Source organism: Agelaius tricolor, unplaced genomic scaffold (assembly GCF_023055355.1).
Source record: "Agelaius tricolor isolate 1412-34295 unplaced genomic scaffold, bAgeTri1.0.p SCAF_1, whole genome shotgun sequence".
NCBI classification, from domain to species: domain Eukaryota; kingdom Metazoa; phylum Chordata; class Aves; order Passeriformes; family Icteridae; genus Agelaius; species Agelaius tricolor.
Window position 1 is genome coordinate 79,384,777 of NW_027269261.1, and position 21,027 is coordinate 79,405,803.

At 38.1% G+C, this 21,027-nt stretch overlaps 1 protein-coding gene across 3 annotated transcripts in view; it reads right to left on the minus strand.

The window, feature by feature from the left end:
* Positions 1-310: 310 nt before the first annotated feature.
* Positions 311-21,027, minus strand: part of GREB1 (growth regulating estrogen receptor binding 1) — an 87,581-nt gene continuing 66,864 nt past the window's right edge. For all 3 annotated transcript variants that reach the window (XM_071440717.1, XM_071440699.1, XM_071440708.1), the window contains exons 23-33: positions 16,230-16,332; positions 15,365-15,523; positions 13,511-13,653; positions 12,589-12,750; positions 10,620-10,824; positions 9,629-9,803; positions 8,494-8,712; positions 6,070-6,205; positions 5,319-5,519; positions 3,711-3,849; positions 311-2,035 (exon numbers count right to left, since the gene is read on the minus strand). In XM_071440717.1, the coding sequence (XP_071296818.1) occupies positions 1,872-2,035; positions 3,711-3,849; positions 5,319-5,519; positions 6,070-6,205; positions 8,494-8,712; positions 9,629-9,803; positions 10,620-10,824; positions 12,589-12,750; positions 13,511-13,653; positions 15,365-15,523; positions 16,230-16,332 (1,806 nt within the window). In that variant the 3' untranslated portion in view covers positions 311-1,871. The remainder of the gene's footprint in view (positions 2,036-3,710; positions 3,850-5,318; positions 5,520-6,069; positions 6,206-8,493; positions 8,713-9,628; positions 9,804-10,619; positions 10,825-12,588; positions 12,751-13,510; positions 13,654-15,364; positions 15,524-16,229; positions 16,333-21,027) is intronic.

Genomic DNA, 21,027 nt, shown 5'->3' on the forward strand with positions numbered 1-21,027 from the left:
TGACAAAGCAAATATCAGACCTAAAACAGAAAAAAGTTAATGGACACTTGGTGTAAGTTGTTTAAATATTTTCCTGGTTACAGGAAAAGAAATTTCAACTCACTGTCTTTCAATCTGAGTTCTTTCAAAAATCCTTATACTTTTGAGGCTGTGTTATGATGTAGGCCATTAAGAAGAACTGTATTTTCTCTTGATCAGTTCAGGTCATTCCTTAATTATATTAACTCCATTCAGCCAGTGCTTTTCCTCTGTTTTTTTCCACTACAAAAGTGTGTGTACTTATTGGTCCAGTACATAACCAAGACAGATGTCCATGAAGCATGAACTTTATTTATAAAGACATAAACGTCACACTTCCTTAAAAAAAGTTTAAATTAACTAATCAACTGATGAAAACTGAACAGTAATACTATTTACATAAGCCAATGCTCACCTTCCTTCACAAAACTTAAAGTGAATTCTCACTCTGAAACACAATGAAATATAGAAGCACACTGATTGCCAGCAGTTTCCTTGTAGATAGCGATCCACATCTCTTACAGAATTCACAACTTACAGAACTTACATTTCCTCTGTAAATTAACCTAAATTAGCTCTTTGGCACAGTCATGCAGATGCCTGCATTTCAAGGCCAGTACTGTTACAGATTCAGCCACCCAATGGCATTTTATCAGTATAAAGCCAATGATCCCCTCATTGGTGTATCCAGCAAGAAAGGCCTGCCCAAATATTAGATATCCTCTGACAATGTCTATACTCATCCTTCCTACACCTTGACTGAGTGACATTAACACTGATTCCATAAAGACAAACAGGAAGTTGCAGCTTAGACAGCATTCCCAAACACCAAGACAAGGACAGTGACCACTGATTTAACATCTACAGCGCACGAAATACCACAATGCCCGGTGCTGTTCAAAAACATGGGTTTAGATTTTCACCTGAATTTCTCAGCATTGTAATCTCCATTTTCTCACTCCTTTGAAGCACCTTGGCAAGAAAATATCCCCAGAAAGTGTATTGGGAGTGTTTTAGAACCATTTCATAGGCTTTCCTGAGTGCACTTGCCTCAGCTTGAAGTCTACAGCCAGTCTACAATTTAGTCACAAAACATCACTGTTCTAGAAATAAATCACTTGCAGGTCAGTATCACAATTTGATCTCTTCAGTTATTCAAGTTAATATCAGTTTCAGGTTTAAATGTCCAGATCTCATTTTAACATCTACCTTGTTAACTCTCTTCCTTATACTAATAAAACCAGACATATAGTTAGTCTTCTACTCCAACAGTCCTGCACGGTAAAACTATCCAGTGTGACACTTATTCCAAAAATTAAAGCTTCAACTGAGTTCCTGCTGTTAAAGAAATATACTTTACAAATCTTCATGTAAAAAGCCTATCTGGATCAATCAGAAGCAGTATACTACTGAACTGTACCAACTCCTGTTGCCCTATGCTGACTGTTTGATAAATAGGACTTGTAAACCAGAACCTGCTCCTAAATTTACATTTCCTATTTCTGGAATGTGCAAAAAGATTCCTAACCCTTTTCTTTATGAACTTGCATGTGGTCTTCTTTGTCACAGAAGAAGTGCACTCATTGACCTCTCTTCTGCTATGAAATGCTTTCCACCATCTAAGTCTCTGTGTCTCTATCAAGAATTAGGGATGACTTCCACCAGAACATTAAATTAGAAAAGTCACTTCAGTGTTTGTAAATATGATCTTAAGCTGTCTGATTAGATATCATTCTAATAAACAACAGAAAACAGTCCTGTTTCTGTTCAGAAAGCAGAGTCTCTCAAAAGTAATTTCATGAGATGGTGGCAATTAGTGTCTTGTGTCATTCAGGAAATGTGTCTCTTTTCAATTAAATATGTCGTCCAGTCAGGAAGAAAAGTGGTCTGTCCTCTTTGGCATTGGCAGTCTGGAACTCATCCCGCAGGCGGAACTGCCACTCATCTTCCAGCTCCAGCCGGACAACAGTCTGGCGGAGAGAATTGCGATCCTGGCAAATCACACACAGCGTGGCACCTGGGCAAACAGTTCAAAAGAAACTCATGTGAATATCCCCTTTGTTCTGAGATCACCCACCTCCCACCACCCTGCATGGAGAACTCCACTCCTTTCACATCAGGAGTTACAAATGGGATTGGGAGAAAGTTAAACCGCTCAGGTAGGACTTGAGGAGAGCTATGTTCAGCTACCTATTTGTCAGGATCTTCTTGTGTAACTTGAGGTACCTCATAATCACCTAGTAAACAGGACTAGAAGCACTTTCCATGATCCTTAGGGTAGGAAAGGTAAAACTGGCAGGTCTAAGGAGGTCTAAGAGTCCTGACACAAACCAGATAAAACCCCTTCATCCATTCCTATTGTAGCCCTCCTGATCATTACCTTTGTTGCGTGAAACCCTCACTCAGCAAAACCCACATGGCAATCACTGTGATGGCTGACTAAGCTCTTTGTGCTTTGCTGCCCAGAAATGGTCTAAACATGTCTTTAAAACTAATCACAAATTTTAGTGGCTTTTGGATTTGTAAATTCATGTCCTAGCAAGAAAGAATCTGGTCTATGTGGCTACAGACAGAAGCAAACCCAGAATGCCAAACTAAAAAAATGATACTTCAGTAACCAATGCCAACTGTCCCATCTGGCATGCTGATAACCACTTTAACTTGCATGCATGGCTTCATGGCTGCTGAGAAAAGTTCTCCTTTAAGAGAAAATAATTACCTCACCAGCATACAGTAATCTAAATGAGAAATGGTGAGGTAAGTGGTAATGCCCAAGACAAAAAAAAATCCAGTGAATATAATAAAAAGAAACAAGACAGAGAGTCACATGATGCTTAATTCTTATGTGACGGATTAGAAAATCAAGCAGACTGCCAGGGGAGATGGAGAAATCCCAAAGCAAACATACTTTATGCTACATGATATAAAAATTGACTGGTTTATGGTTTATTGACTGGCAAAATGAGACTGACTGGTAGCCTCTGTTTTAGCTGCAACGAAGAACACAGCAGTTTGTAACAACTCTGTCAGTCTCAAGAGGTACTAACCACAGTGCTCTTCTCCCAGTGACAGTCATAGCTGAGAGAAACAAAGCCCCAGAGCACCAAATGCCTAAGATAGCAGCAGGAGGATCCAAAGGAAGTTTGCAATGGAACTGTCTGCAGCACAAGTGGAAGTTAGTTGTGTCCACTGCTGCACAGCATCGTAAGGTTTGCCTGGAGAAACTGGGTGTCAGGAATAAATCATAAATGAGCCAGTTTCTATTTCTAAAAATAGGAAATAGATTTTGACAGATGCTTGTCAGTCACCTATTTTCCATCAAAATTTTACAAAGCTGTAAGATCACAGTAGGTAAATGCTTCATGCATAAATCTTCAATACTCAGTTTTCAAACAGAGTAAGGAGTTGTGCACATACTCTAGGCATGATGATATGGATCCAACATTCCTTCCCACTTAGAAATCTGCAGAACTTATAGCACTGCTATATACCAGTTTACTACAGTGCAGAGCCAGCATGATCAAGCATCAAAGCTGGGACATATAAAGAAAAATATGAATACATGCATATATGTATAAATGCATATATATTAAATAAATAGAATAGATTTAAAACACAGATAAAATAGATTTTCCCCACATTCTCAGAGACCATGCCACCTAATTCTTTGTAATAAAATTATTGCAGCTCACCTTTAAGAAAATGAAACTTCTTCAAGAAGCTAGCCACAACAAAGGAGTCACAGAGGTACAGCAGGAGACCACTGAATGTCAAACCAGAGGAACTGATATTCAGAGAATGAGGCCGAGAACTCACATAGCAAACTGCAATCTGATTGGGAGAGAGTGGAAAAACATTAACATCTTTAGAGGTTCCATATGAATCTTCCGGTATCTGCACTTGATTCAAATTCAGATTTTCTTTCCAACTCCAAATATTGTGAGCTTTATAGTTCCTTCCAAAACATACACTACTTATTAACAATATACATAAGCACAATTATTATTATTGTTGTTGTTGTTGTTGTTGTTATTATTATTATTATTATTATTAATGTGATAGAGTCTGAAAGCTGCAGTAACAATAGCTCCCCACAGCCATAATGCTGTTGTGAGTAAATACAATAACTCTACAGTCAGACATGAAAAGAACCCCTAGAAATTCCAAATTTCATTTACACTATGATTACTCAAGGATTACTCAAGTCAGTAGAGTTATTCATATACATGAATTTATGAGGTTTCCTCTTGCCTAGTTTGTTTTTATGGCTACTCCTGAAATCTACTAGGAACAGGAATATTTACAGCACTCTTTCAGGATTTATAAATTCAGATTAAGGGTATCTTCCACACATGGCTTAGTTTCAAAAGTGCCACTGTACTACTTAGCTGGGATACATCCTTATCTGGCATGGATCAGCATGATTGAGTGGAGAAGGAAGGCTGAACCTCAGCAACTAAGACTCTGTACCAGTATGCCTATTCCATATTCCTTCAATCCTGTTGTATCATATTACAGTTCAGGCAGCAATTCCAAATGAAAGTGAAATAATTTCATGTGCTGAATGGGTTAGAGCACAAGGATGCAATGGATGAGGACAGTAACAGTACAATGCCCTCCCACAAAGCTTGTTTTTCCAAAGATGGTGGAAACAAAAGCCTAAGAACTCAAAATGTTGTGGGAGCAGCATACATGGGAAGGTTATTACACAGCTCTTTGGAAGAGAAGTTCAGTAAATCCAGAAAGACTGAATTTCATTTGGTATTCAGTGAAGAGATAAAAACAGTCCCTCTCTCCTGAACCACACTACCCTAGTACAAATTTCTATTGACGTATTTGAGTTGAATTACGACCTTGGCTTTAGATCCAGACTCATCAGAGAGAGCCAACAGCTCCTGAGACCTATTTCAGTGTCTCCCATTCCCACTGGTTGTTTAATATTTGATTCTCTGCCTCAGCTTATCAGTCTGAAGTGAACTAAAACATCTGTATATTTGAAGTGCTTTCTAAGGGTTATCTAGTATTTGTAAAACCCTCTTGTGGAAGAAATTTTCTGTAGGAAGAGCCAAATTATAGCAGATTGAGAAAGCACTTCACAGACTATATTAGTATTTAGGACAATACTGGGATTTCTCTCCACATACTTTAGTTCAAGCCTCTGACAATGTCTCCATGGGACTAAGAATTCGATTTTAACGTTATAGGAATGTGCCTCATTCTTCAAAGCAATACATCAATAACCCATCCAAAACAGAGCCTACACATTTCTAGAGCTACTTGGAGATTGTTTTGTTCAGTACCTGTGGTCCTAAGTTAAGGTAACAGTCCACAGACAGCACTGGATGGCTGTAGTTCTTCAGTGAGAGAGGGAAGAAGCGATGGCTGTGGTACTGGAGATACTTCTCAAGGAGCAACTGAGCAGGTGCTGCCAAGAAGGTGTGCTTGCTGTCAGGAGCACAAATGTACTGAGCAGGGGAGATGGAAACTGGATTGTCAGACACCTGTGGAGAAAAAATATTTCTTGTACAGATCAATCTTAATCCATCAAACTGTACATGTTGTGAATTCTGGTTTGTATGAAATACATCTCTACCCTACAAATCTAACTTTTACATAAGAAAAAAAGCTATTCAGCAAAAAATGTCTGCCACCAAAACAGTTTCAGTTTCAGTTTCATAAAATTATATTTGTGTTTACAGTCTTTGAGGTTTCTTCTTTGAACTCAAAGTACTCCTACCTATGAAGTCACATAAAGTTGAATGATTCTATAGCTGTAGATAAAATCCACATAGTGAATGGTTACTTGGATTGCAAAGAGACACTTTATGTGTTTTTCAAAGTTTTGAAGGAAAACTATTAAAGAAAATTCTATTTATGACAAGAATATTGTGGTTTTCAGAAAAAAAATACTGAAAAAAGCCCCACGTGGCAGACATACCCCATTACTGGCAACAGATGATGCACCAAAATACCTCAGGTCTCCTAGTTAAAAAAAGACAAGAAAGGAAAACAGAATTTTAACAACAGTGCAACAGAGGTCTCAGTGCCCACCTTAGACTTTATGTGGAAGGATCGTTGTCCTCCAACTGCAATTTGCTTTTTCATGACACTGAAGTGGTTGAACCGACAGATGAGGAGCCCAGCACTGTGGACACGCAAGTTGAAGTCAACATCATCACATGTAAATCTGGAAAGAAAAAATCACAGCAGGTCAGAGGAATGTTTCTCATCACACACTGACAAATACAAGCACTCAGAGCCTTTGATCAGCACCATAGAAAGGACAGATATCAAATATACTGACCCTCCACCAGTGCCTATCAGTCAGGGAAAGGGGATTCAGTTTTCTAGTAATAAACTAGGCTAGCATCAGTTTGAGAAGACCAGAATGAGGGAGGAAAGCACTTAGGGAGGGAAAGGATCAAAAGCATAAAATGGAAAGGCAGTAAATTGCTAAGGAAAATACCCAGGAGTTAAAACATTTTTTGCCTTTTTACTACAATAATGGAGTCATAAGGAATTGTTACATACATTACTACCCCAAATACAGTCAAGGAGATTAATTCCTTTGACTTCCAAGGAAAGGGATCAAGCCTTACATTTAATTTATCAAATTCATAGAAGTATCTGACTACTCATTTTCCCCTCAGAATATGAATAGCTAGCAATTTTTTCAATGTTCCTCTACAGAACTAATGTAATTGTATTTTAGAAACGAAAACTATTTGAAGGTAGGTAGTCTTTATACAAGAGAACTGCTGAGACACAGGAAAAGATTAAGCAGAGGGCAAACATCCCTCAGCTAAATTTGACCCATTTAAAAATATGAGGGAACAGAATAAAAGGTAAACTCCTAAAGCTGACTAAATTCAAATACTCTGATCTCTGAAAAATTCAGGATCAGTTCTTCAATTTGAATATATTTCTTACAAAGGAAACAAGATGATGTACAGAACCATTGGATTGACATCCAGGGCTTGAATTTAAGCTAACTGAGCAACCAGTGCAACAGTCAACACCAGTGAGAAACATGGCATTCAATTATAAGTTTTTAAAGTTTTTTCTTTGATCTTAGCAATATCTATATGGTTATTTGATATCCCTGACTGCCACTGCCTCTGGGTTTTAAAATGTACCTTTTTTCTTGCCCAGGCTTGGAATGCCATACAATACTTCACAGTCAGCAGTACCCACACAGGATTAACCTGAGCCTCCTGTGGTTCAAAGACAGAGGCAGGAAATGGGCTGTGTGATGTGGCATTCCTGACATTTTAACATTGTTGCTTGTACTCATATAATTTTGCTTTATTGTCATTGTCTCCATTTGCCCTTCATACGTAATGCTTCATAAGGTAACACACTTAGGCAGCCTGGGAGCACAGTTCTCTACTAGGAGATGCACAGGGGCAAATTTGTTCTTTTAAGATGTCAGGCTGGTGTCAATAGAAATATAGAACATCTGTTTATTCAGAGCATAATGAATGCAGAATGCTTCCCTGCAGTTATAAGTAAGCTTGGGCCTCAAAAGATATCTTCCTGAGTTAGCAGAGTTCTTCTGAAAAGCACAGTGACTGACTTTCTGTTACCCAAGTGCAACTTAGAGCCATTTTAATTACCTGGGCTATCCCACACAGCTTGCAGAAAACCACACATTTCATGCCATACCTGCCAGCCCCATATGGATGTCTTCCATATTCTAAGGCACTGAAAGACCAGTTTTAGACAAGTGAATCCCACCTCTAGTGATATATATACACTTCATTCTGTTGTTATAAATGCATGTCCCTCAGAAATGGGAGGAAACCCATAGTTTATTTCACACAGACCAGTGAAATTCTGTGAGACTATGAACCTAGTGAATACAGTTCTGTCAACTGTGGTAATGCTGTGCATGAGAAAATTAAAATCTGATATATCCTAAGTGGCACGATAACAGAAAAAGTGGGATTTCTGAGATAGCTGAATGTGAGAAACAACCACCAATGTGAACAAGACTTATTTATTCTTTTCTGATTGTCCTGATGAGCACACATGTGGTATGCTGCACTGTTGTGGTACTAAGGGTAAAATGCCCTTTTCAGATATATATATATCTGAATGAGATTTGGTTATGCACCATTCATGCATATATCCCTGTAACCTTTGGAAGGGAGAGCAGTTAGGCAGACAAGAAAGGAAGTACATTATTTACCAAAGGCCACTTGGAGTAGACCAATACTGCAGAGTACACTGCTGTCTATGTCTATCCTGTCACTTTGTTATCACTATTTTATTTGGAACTATAGAAATTAATGTCTTTTTCCAACTTCTGGCAGCCTGGGAAGGATTTGAATCACCAGTAAGAAAACAAAAACTGTCTGTATTCCATTCACAACTTCCCTAAAAAAAACAAGAGCTTTGTTTAAGCTTTGTTTTAGTAAAAAACCCTTTATTTGATTCATCACCTCTGCTGAAAAGTGCTACTGATTCACTTACCTGTTCTGATTGTACTGTACATTCTGTGTCAGATCCACATTCAGCATAATGAAGTCATGCACATGGCAGCAGGAGAATGGTTCCTTGATTTCAGCACTGTTTGTTTTACTGGACCATTTCCTCATTCCAATTAGGGCATAATGAGTGACATTGGGAGTTGCTTCAATGTGTTGCAGAATTTGCTTCAGGGAAACATTCCTTTCAGTCCATGTATAGTCACTACAATAATTATGAAAATGTGTTAATTTTAAAATATATAGAGAACATTCAGAATCTCTTTCTGCTGAGGAGCAATTCTTAACAGTTGGAAGTTGTTACGACTTTCAGATAGATAACTTCAGTGTTTTCTTACTTGATTGTATTTTTTTGTCTCTCACTATAGTTAAAATTAACTAGTGCTTATGTGGTGGGGACTGGTATGACAGATCTGTAATTTAGTCTACATCTCTCAAAATATTCACTCAGATATGTGAACTTTTAAAGTTACCTAGATAATATTCCAATGAATCTTGGAGAGTTGCTGACTTGTGCCATAACTTAAGCACAAAGTATTAAGATCCTTCTAGCCCACCCCTAGAGTCCATAAATCTCAGTTTTCATCAAGTGTCATTCTCTCTGAACGTTTGCTATAAATTCTGCATAATCTGTTTATGGAATAGATAAAAATATCTAGCACAAACAATATTCTAAAGCAATGAAAACAAAAATGCTAGTTCAGGGATTTGGGGAACTCATAAAGGAGACGCACAGACTGAGACTGACAAAAGAGCCAAAGGAAATCACTTGCACAACTTGCACAGAACTTAGCTTAGCTTTATTTATCTTCCCTAGAAAAATCTGGTGAAAAATGGACATGTGAATGTCCATGTTGTCCAGTGTGTCAGGGAGTGTGTAAAGGGTCTGAAATCTGCAGTCCAAGTAACTCTGGCTTGAACAGCAACGGCTGAGGGCACGTAAATCCTCAGGGGACAGGACACTACATGTTATGCAAAGACAGATACCTAGGAAAGTACTCTCCTTGAGCAAATATAATTCTCTGCTTGTACAGGGTAGAAGTTGTAGTGTAGCAAACAAAATTACATGCAGAGAAAGGTTAAGAGGGATGAGATGAAAAAGCATATATTACACATTTTACCTTTTCCTGTCTCCTGAACAATCAACTTCTACTGCATTCCACATAACACAGGAGTCATCTGAAATGACAATGAAAGGCCAAATATCCTGGGGTTTTATCCCCAGCTCTTCCTGCCGATTCCGTTCAAGCTCCAGGTTATGATATGACAACTCTTTAATCAGGAAGTGTGCAGCACCTGAAACCATGGACATAAACCACCAGAATAAAAATAGGGGCAGAAACTGTTTGCTTTTTGAAGAAGAAGCCATTTGAAGTGAATATTTCTGCACAGACAAGGGTATAAATCACTTTGAAGATTTTAACCCCACCACCACCCACAGCCAACTTGCCAAGCAAGTGACTTAAAGAACCACATTGGCAAGGATGAAAAATGAGGCCTGACTTCTGTGGTAAAGATTTTCTAGTGTCTTAAGGATTTAGTGACAAATTCTTTCACAAGACAATATTTGTGTTCATTAGCATCTCTTAGTGCAAAGAGTTAGAGATGTTGACTGACCAGCTTTCCAGTGAATGACACTGGAAATTGTCCCTGATGATCTACTTTAAATGTTTGTCACTACTGCTGTATATAAGGTGTTCCAGCAGCACAAGAAAAGGGTTGAATATTTCACAGATGTTATATTAGCAGAACCTTCCTGAGGGATGTGACCAACCAGAGCATCACTGCCCATGCAAATAGCACGCAACTTATTTTCACAAGTAAAATTGTGGAAATTGTGAAACTCCATCTGAGCTTTAACACCCTCAGCTTCTTTCAAAGACAATAGAAGAATTAAGTGTTTTTAGGGTGCAACTCATTGAGCTTGTTCTAGGTGTCCTGGATGAAGAGAAGTGTATCTTCAGCTGTGACACATTGTCTTCAGAGGGAATACAGATCACCAGATCAGACATCCTAGCTGCAAGCTGTGGGTCTACGTTGCACTGTCAAGTAACAACACCTAAGGACCCAAGTTGTGTGTCCACATTTTTTAGAACCTCTTGTTACACTTACCTACTCCTGCACTGTTGAAAATGCTTGGAAGAACGAGCATGATGTGGTTGGGCCAATACTTCTTATATATGGCCATTTCATACTCCTTGACAACTAAAACATGCAAATGACTGGCTCCATCCATTGCATGATATAAATTGAAAAGTCCATGTTCATGACGGCCAGTGGTGGGAGTGAAAGTGGGACTTTTTATGTAATCTTCACTCTGTGGGTAAAAAGAACTGTGAGCTTCTGTATTAATCTGGGCAGAAAAAGGAGAAATAGATTCTTCAGGAGAATAATTCAGATACACTGACACTAGACAAACTGACACATTTTAAACTTCCTTGACAGGAAAATAAATAACTTTTATAAGAATTGGAAAAAAGAAAACTCTATCATTTAGCTTAATTGACCAATAAGAGTGTGGTGGGATGGACAGGACTACTAACCTTGGCCTGCCAAGTGCAGAGGTACCTTGAGGATAGATCTGCAAGAGGATTTAGGTCCATACGATATAGGACTGCAAGAAACACCTTACTCCAAAACTATAGTACAACTCTTCTGACTGGAGCAAGGGAATAGAAAAAGAAGTAAAGGGAGAATAGTCTTTAAACATCAAAGCCTCAACCAGGCCAGTGGCAGAAGCAAGAAAAGAATCCACAAGGACCCAGTGCACAGCTCCGACGATGTAGCCAAGCACAAGTTTACTGGGTGAGGGAGAGCAGGAGATGTCATTCTTACATTACTGTTGTGTTGCTGTCTTGGTTCTTCTATTTAAAACTTCAACTGGAGGGTGATATTGATTTATTAGTGTTTATTGGAAGCAGCTTATTTTCTCCAGGATAGAAGTGCTATGCTGCTTACTGCTGTTCCACAAATTGCTTCAATACTCCAAGCAGTGTGGCTTGAGCAAGGCACAGCTTCACCTTAGACGTGGGCATCAGGAATCTCTGTAAAGGTCAACATCTCTGCACCTGTGTGGCCTCACTTTGAGTATTCTGTGCAGTTTTGGACACCACAATATAAGAAAAACATTAGACTATTAGAGAGTGTCCAAAGGAGGGCAGCAAAGGTGGTGAAGAGCCATTAGGGGAAGGCGTGTGAGGAGTAGCAGAGGTAACTTTTTCTGTTCAGCCTGGAGGAAACTGAGAGGAAACCTCACTGCAGTTACAACTTCCTCATGAGGGGAAGAAGAGGGACAGGCACTGATCTCTTCTCTGTGGTGGGCAGGGACAGGACCTGAGTAAATGGTCTCAAGTTGTGTCAGGGGTGGTTTAGGCACTGAAACAGGCTCCCCAGGGAAGTGGTCACAGCACCAGCCTGACAGAGCTCAAGAAGTGTTTGGACAGTGCTCTCAGGCACAGGGTGTGGCTCCTGGGGATGGTGCAGTGCACGGCCAGCAGTTGGGCTCAATGATCCTTGTGGGTCCCTTCCAACTCATTTATTCTGTGATTCTGTGGTTAGAGCCTGTCAAATAGATACCTTTCTACAAGCATGAAATGTAATTCTTTATACAGTCTTGAAACCATGACTAAGATTCTTTGAAAGCATTATTTTTGCATTAAAGTAACTAAGCATTTATGCAGCATAAAACAGGATATTCCACTGCTTTTTCTCTACAGAAAAAAAAATGCTTCCTCGTACTAATGGTATAATAAATGAAATAATATCTTTGAGTTTCTTTGCAGAAACTATTCTCACTTTAACATCTTAAACCCATAACCAAAGACCTTTTGTCACAGATAAGACTGTTTATACCAAAGGATCAACCTGGACTATGACCAAAGGATAGAGCTTTTTGGTGTCTCAAAATTTTTTTTCACATATCCCTTTCTGGGAGAAAATACAAGCTTAGCATAAGGACATCTTCATTGTCTCTTGACAGTAGCAATAGTAGTATAGAGAATACTAATTCAACAAATTTTGAAATTGGTGGTGTCTCTCTCCCATATATGGCCATAAATACAAATAAAAATAATCCAGCTACCTTATCTGTGACTAGCGGCAGCCTCATACTTTCCAGCTGTCTTCCTGGTTGGCTAAAGACAAAATGATGCTCCTTTGATTTTGGAATGATAAAATGCAGCTGTATTTCTTCTCCCAGCATAGAATAGGAAAAGGCAAATGCATGCAGAGTCGACTCATAAATCTAAGGATGAGGAAAAATATGATAATTCCAGTTAAAGTCAAACCACAAGGTCTCAGTGTAGTTTATATACATTTACAACATTGCTGAAGAGATTACAGTCACTTACTGTATGACATTAGATTTAGCTTCATTATTCATAAGTGTTAAGCAATAATCCCTAGTCTAGAGCTTACACTAAAAAAATACAGATTAAAGTGTTCCCTCTTTTGAAACTGTTGTTTCAGTTTCATCTTGCAGATGGCACCAATACTTACAGGCCCCTCCTGGCTTTCAGTAATACTGGCACATAAAAACAGTATTTGCATTGCTGACACTTTCTTCCTCACATTAAAACAGGCAAGAAATTAGAGGGTTATTCTGAGTAAAAGTGAGTTGTATACCACACATTTACTACTCTGTGCTGGACTACTCCTGTATCAGAAATAGCACCTGTTGCAGTCACTTAGGTGCAAACTTTTCCACTTAAACAAAGCCCAGTGGAAATCTTACTGGGAAAGTAGTTTTAACTGGAAGTACACATGCAGATCACAGCACTGAATAAACTAGCATAAATGACACAAGGGTCGGTCCTCTGAGCTCCCCAAACTGCAGCCTAGCCAAGGCAGGCAAACCTCAAGAAATACAAAATCTGTAAATCAGCTGTATGTGTACACACACACAGCTTCTAAGCCAATCAAAATACAGTGAATGTACACAAACTGTGTTTGGGTTGTGAGTGCTTCAGCTTCTGACCTGCAGAGTAACACCTGGACATCTTTACCTGGTACCTGGGATTGAACCCCATGTACTGATGACACTGCTCACAGTGATGGTAGGTGTTGTACGCCGCATACTTGGACAATCTCATCCTGGTTGTTTGACGGCATGTGTACATATCTTCCTGTCTCCTGCTCATTGATCTGTCTATTAAGAAGAGAAACAAATTAAATGTAACATATATTCAAGGATAGAATGTATTCTCTTGTGACAGACTGTTTCTGTCACCGAAAGCAGCTTCTAGGAAAATGGCAATATAAAACATGTACAAAACAAACCATGAATTTCATTCTGAGCACAGTATATTTTATAAATTACTACTACAGCAAAAAGAACTTCAAGGAATTATCTAGAAATTCTTGATTATGGTAATTCACTACAGATGTCACATAAGGCTGAGATGTAAGCAATGCCTGATCATTAAAATTTTCATTGTTGCTATTATTGGTAGAATGTTTACAAAAGCAATGAATAGTAATAAAGAACCTTATGACATTTGCCATTCTGTGACAGACATCACAGGGGATTATGTGAAATTAATTTGGCAATTTAGTGATGTTGATCCTTCATGTATATCCATATTTTTCAAAAGATCCTCTTTGTGAGAGACTGAGGGAAGATGAGGTATATTTTCTGCTGAAAAGGACTTTGTTATTTAATCTTCCACTCAGATTTTTAGCATCAGATCAGGCTGCTCAAAGCTTTTCCTTGTCATGTTAAGTTTCAAAAATCACCAAGAGTGAAGCTTTCATAATCTCTCTGGGCAACCTGCTCCATAGTTTGACTACTTTTTATTCTGCAAATATTTTTCATACAATCTAATTGTAATTTCCCATATTGCAACTTGTGTCTGTTGTCTCTTGTCCTTATGCTGTGTATCTATAGTAGTTTTTTTCTATAAATTCCCATTAGGAAATCAAAGACAGCATTCAGATGCACCTGCTGGACATCCCTAGATGAAACAAACCCAATTCACTCCAATTTTCTCCATATCTTAGTGGCTGCTTACTGGCCTCACTTCTCGATGTCAACGTCTTTCTCATATTGGGAAGCCAAAAACTTGACAGAATACCCAGATATGGCCTTAGAGTTGCCATCACAGAAGAATAATCACTTCCCTTGACCTGTTGCTAGGTTATTAGTAAGCCATTGACCCAGTGGAGAACTGGTGACTCATGTTTAATTGTTGTCAACCAGCACCATCAAGTCACCTTTATCAAAGCTGCTGTCTCTAGAGCTGGCCCCAAACTTGTACAGCTGAATAAAGTTATTCTATCCCAAGTGCAAGGGGCACATTGGATGAACTGTTCAACAGGGTCCTGTTCCTGAGGCTCCACTTCTCCAGCCTGCCAAGGCCTTTCTGAACCGCAGGGTTTTCTCCCTGCCACCCACTCCCACGGGCCTCTGTATGTCCAGCTGGCTAATTCAGAGCACTAATTCACACACCAATACTCCAGGAATCTAGGTCTGAGCATGTTCATCTCATGCTTTCCAAACCTAACCTAAAACCTAAAAAATAAACCTATAGATACTTTTAAATACAAAGCTAACTTTATGCACATAAATCATTGCATTGCTATAGAGCAGGACAATGCTACTTTATAAAGTCATTCAAATGCACAAACTTATTGAGGAATTAGAGCTTTTTTAATGAAAGGCTATCCATATAATATTTCTTAAGTAATTTATATGGGTCATACTCTGGTACTTCATCTGGAAAACTTGAAATCTGTTTTCACTATTACTTAATCAAAAGCAATTCTGATATTTTAACTCTGCTTAAAAGTTTAACAGGATTCTCACATTAAATACAAATAAATACATAGATGTGTACCAATCAGATTTTAAAAATTCTAACCTTCACTGTCTATAGTCTGAAGCTTTGAACAAATCAGACTTGCATCTTCATATTTTGGGTCATGGATGGTGTAGTCAAAAGGCATCTTCTTAAATGTCTCCAAATCTGGCCACACATCTCCAGGCTGATGGTAGTATTGATCAGATTCTTCTTTTATGTCTATGATAGTATTGAAAAATAAGAATTCAGAATTTTTTAAAGCTCTTTATATTGCTACAGATATTTTTGCTGTACCTATTATTCCTGCTTCATTTTTTATTTCATTAGTCTGATGGCACAATATCATTATGCACCAAGAGGTAAACTTTTGCACAAATGAACCTTGCACCTCAATGCAACTCTACCTTTTAAAAATTATCTTCATGTCCTGTCTGACAGAAATACATCTGGGAACACAGAGCAGTAATACACTGTAAATAAAGCAAGTTTGGACTAAAATTAGATATTAGAGAGCAGAAACTTCCTTCCCTCGGGTAATCTTGTGTAATAAGAAAATATGACATTGCTCCTCAGGGTATAAATCTGGCAAAATTTCAATGATTCCTTTTATATGCTTTACCACAGAAGTTAATTCCAATTCTACACTGAAGACCAATGGCTGGATATCATTTAATATACATAAATGCTGTCGATCCCTTTCCACAAAGGGATCTTTGCTTAAATTCTAAACAATGAATAAAATAATAAAATATTCTTAAGAATAAGTTGAAGATCACAGAAAATTTTTCTTACAGTATTTATATAATGTAAAGCAATTGCAAAGGTGAATAGGATAGAATAGGCATAGAATATACAGACAACTATATTTCAATTTAGCATAACAATTTTCTATTGTCTCCAGAATATTTTTATACCAGGAACTTACTGATGTTGATTTCTTCCTCATCATAAACATCCACTTCTGTCAGTCTAATCAGCATTCGGGACAAAATACTGAGGAACTGCAGGTAGGCACCCGTTTTCCCTATCTGTAAACATACAAATTAGGAAAAGAAAAAAGTGTAAAATTTTGCTTTTCATCATATTAGTTTTCCACATATCTGGAAATTGTAGCTGTGGTGAAACTGAATGTTAATATTCAGGACTTGGATATCTTTGTTATTTGTATATTCCTTGGCATAAATGAAAAGCATAATGTTCAACAGTTTTATTCTCTCTGTGCAGGAGCCTAGCTGGAAAACATATTTTATATCACAGGTCTAATTACAGGCCCAGAGACAAGAATTTTCTCTCCTGATGTTGTAGGTTCTACACAGGCAATGAACATTTAAAAATCACAGAGGCTCATAAAATGTACAAAGAACCCTCGAATTACAAGATAACTAGAGAATTATCCCAAGCCTTTCATTTCCATATGATTCACCAGTACACTGCCTGCTACTGAATTCAGTCACTCTCCTGAGGAGTAAAAGTGGCAACACACCCCTGGGAGAGCTCCTGCTGGCCACTTCCACTCCTGAAGGACATGGTATGTAAAACAATCTCCTGTTCTCATGCTGAAAATACAATATTTCCCTTCCAATCTTTTAAAATTACCCTTTAAAAGTCCATTTAAAAATTATCTTAAAATACAACTTTCTCCTTTCTTTTTCACCCCATCAACACAGTGTATAAATTTTCCCTTCGCTACATCAAGAGTATTGCTGGAAGGTTTAAGCCACAGCCAGTGATTTACTCAGTGGGTTGTTCTGTCTTTCACAGGTAGTTTGCTGATGATAACATCAAGTAAATAAGGCCATATCCAAGCAGGCCCCTTTAAAAATCATGATATTTTGTGTGTGTGTGGGCTGTACAGGGGAGGTTAACACATAGATATGTTACAACGCATTGGACAGCAACTGTCTGATTTCACAAAGTGGCATCAGATTTTGGATTAGGTCTATGTTACTACTGAATTGAACACCCAGCTTCACTTTCATTACTGCTAGGACATGTCAGAAGCATAGGGTGTTGGAATTGCTAAACAGAGTACTTAAGTTACTGTTTTCCATCTATGACAAGAAAAATTTTCATTTTCTCTCAATACTTGAGGAAGGGAGGCTTTACATTCGAAGGAAGAGACGTTTGTTTTGGTCAAAGCTCATTATCTGTTTCTCATATCAGACTGCAGTTTGAACAGTTGCTTGCAAAGGGTGGATAAGGGTCTCATTATCCCTGTTCTCTGTTGAGAATCAAATATCAGCACACAACTCTGTCATACTGGAGTAACACAGAAAAAAGAGTAACTTCGAGTAGAGGAAATGACAGCATGGACTATAGTCAGCCCATGGACCAGATGTTTCTAACTCCTAGTTTGGTTTTTTATGTAAACTCCATTGAAACTGATAAGAATTTTTTCCTCTGACCCTGGAACAAGGTTCTAAACTTATAAACAATGGCTACTCATTGAGGAGCTAAAACAAAACCATCTTATTTTCCCACATCTGAGGCAAACAAAGAAAATACTTTCATTTGTTTTCCTCATGTCTGAGATTACCTTTTTATTCTCTTATGAACATACTCTTTTAAAGTGCCTCTAATCATCTTTTCATTAAACACAGGGTAGCCTGATATATTAACAGTTTCCAAATTTCAAACAAGAGATCATTTATCAAAAGCACAGCTGTCTCCTTGATATTAGATATCTATAGAAAAATTAATTCTTAATCTGTTTGAAGTATATACTTAGAATTGTCAACAGAACAACATGTTGAAAGCCTTACTTTTTCTTTTTGGTATGCATTAAAATTTTATTCTATCCAACTCATGTATTTCAGAATGTGTGTGGGAGTGGTGAGGCTACTGCTGCATGGTGCTGGGATGAAAAGCATCAGTCACCAGGCTCAAGTGTACACAAACTGTAGGGTCATGAGTCAAAAATGGTGGGAACCACAGGATGGCAAGTGCTACACCACTAATCTAATGCATGCCCTTAGGCCACTGCGTGCATTAGATCTTACCCATTCTCTATCTGTCACATTAAAAGTTTCCAATTCAGTACTCTGAGTTTTATGAACTGCTAGATATGAGCAATGCTGTATGTAAAAAGCTGTTGGGAACTTTCAGGAATATCTCCATGTTATTAGAATGTTTCCCTGCCAGAGATTGGGCTGAGCACATGCAGCATTCATATTTGGACTCCATTCACTAGCACATTAGCCTGCATTTACTGCTCAAGAAATGAACTGGTGAAAGAGAGAACACCTTTTTCACTTTGAGAAGATTTTCAAAAAGAAAATGAGAAATGAATGACTTCTCATTTATAATCAGCATTTACTCCAGAAGGGAAGAATCTTGAACAAGTGAACTTGTAACATCCCCAGATAGCTAAATGCACCTCTAAAATTAATTGTACTGTTTTATATGTGTACCATCTCCAGGCAAAATGGAATAGCACAGAGAATTTTTCTTTGTTTGAAAATAAAATCTGAAAATAAACTGAATAAGAATCGGAAACCGCAACTTCTACATCTGCATCTCCCCATCTTGCCCCATCTGTCACTACCCCTTTTTCCAAGAGTTTGTGCACTGTAAGTAGCTACAAAGAGATCCTGCAAGCAGGGTATGCACACCTTTGAAGCATAATGCTCTGCATAAGGGGATCTTGCCCATCCCCTATCTCCTAACTGCAATAAACAGGAGATCTGAAAAGAAAATTTAACATGGATACCTGATTGGTCTGCAGCTTTACATGGCTTTAGGGAAGTCAAGCACAATGCTGTGCTGATCCCAACTGGTGACTCTGGGCTAAGCATGATATATTAATAATGACAACAGTTGGTAAGGAAGTACTCTGAGCAAGGTGTTTTTCCCTATATGCTGTCCTTGCTCTGAATACAAAGTTGTGAACAGCTTAAAAGACTGAAGGAACCTAGAACTGGGGTGTATTTTTACAATTTCTGAAACAAAATGTACATGAGAGGGGCCACTATGACAAACTGCTCTGCTTTCCAGAAAAAAGGTTCCTCAAACATGTGGCAGTGCTCAGTGCTTTGTAAGATAAGGCATTTGGGGGGCAATATTTCCAAATAATGGAAGTATTACTCAATTTGTTCCTGTCTATCTGACTTTGGAAGACAGACGTCTGAAGAATCAGACTTGGAAGAAGAAAATCCCAGAAGACTAAGAAATTAAAATCTCAAATCTTTTGAAAACTGATGATAACTAGGGAATTTGGGGCCTGATGAGATTTAGGGGGTTTGTTTCTATTCTCATCCTTAATGTCATGGATTATTTAGCCCTTAAAATACTAAGAATATGCTTACTCTGAAGTTCTTCATCCATAAGGAAGAGGAAGGAATATGAATTCAATTTTTTTCCTGAAGAAAATTTGACATATATATGAAGGTCTAGTTTTTCTATCAAAGACATATATTACCAAAGAGAAGGGGAAAACTATCCAAAGATTTTGACCACTGAACTCTGCTTGCCATAGATATCAAGCATAGGGTGCAAACCAACCAAGAATCTGAGAGAGAGCATTCCAGTGAGATAAACTGCATGTGTCCCTCCAAGCATCCAGGGAATGACATTCAAAAGTGCTGTTGTAGAACATGCAACAGTAATGAGCTTCCTTTTTTAACTTGTTCCAGATGCTGGACACCAGGACCACTAGAAGTATTTTATTATTCTTACATGTTGGTATAAAGCATCATCTGATTTCAGGCCTCATATTTGGAGAAATATGGCGAAAGGGGAAATAATTCCATAAGACTTTTCTATTCTAATTTCCAGGTAAGACAGTTCTTCACATACCATGACAGTGGTTTTCAAACTGAGGCCTGTGAATCAATGATGATTTGCAGAAAACATGCTGCAGAAAACATTCTGCAATGATGATTGCAGAAAACATGATCCACAGACAGTTGGTCAAATGTTGATGGCTCTTCTCCATGTTTCCACATGCTACATTCTTCTAAAATACAGCTAATAATAGATATACTAAATATTTCCCTAATATTTTTCTTATATAAGCTGAATGGTGTATACACTCATTGTAATGATTTTTTAATAGAGTAATAAAATGGGCAGCAGTTTTCTTCTTCAGGAAGTGTCTTAAGACATGCTTGCTCCATTCCCTGGATGTGGTGCCACAGGAGTGAGCTGTGCTCACCAGCAGCTTCCACACTTCAGGAAAATGCCAGTTCTAAATTGTAAAATCCAGTTAAAAAACTGAACATATGAAACCCTGATTTGCAGTTTGGGGAACTTTAAGATGAATGTTCTGAAGAAAAAATACTTGAGGGAATTTAGAATTCCATATCGGCATTTGCGTGGGGGTACCAGGGAACAGATGTTGAGCCGTAGATACAATACGTATTGCTCATGGTGATGTATATTAAATTTTACTCACTAACCAATGGCTTCACTTTGATCATGTGAGCTAATTACAGATAAATTAGTCCATACCTATCCAGTTTTTACTGCATTTCCTAAAGCCTATTGTAAAAATAAGACATTTATTGCCTTCTAATGTACATAACTGTCCTTGTAAAAATGCATCAAGTCTCCCAGCAAAATATCTTGACCAGCACATAGGGTAAAATATCTCTGTGAGAGAAGGATGAGCATATTTTGTTACTAATTTCCCTGACAGTGAGAATTGTCATTTTGATTCTCTAATGTTTTCTTGCTCTGTTGATTTAGCATTTTTCATTTTAATCAGAAAATTGCTTCCTGATTTA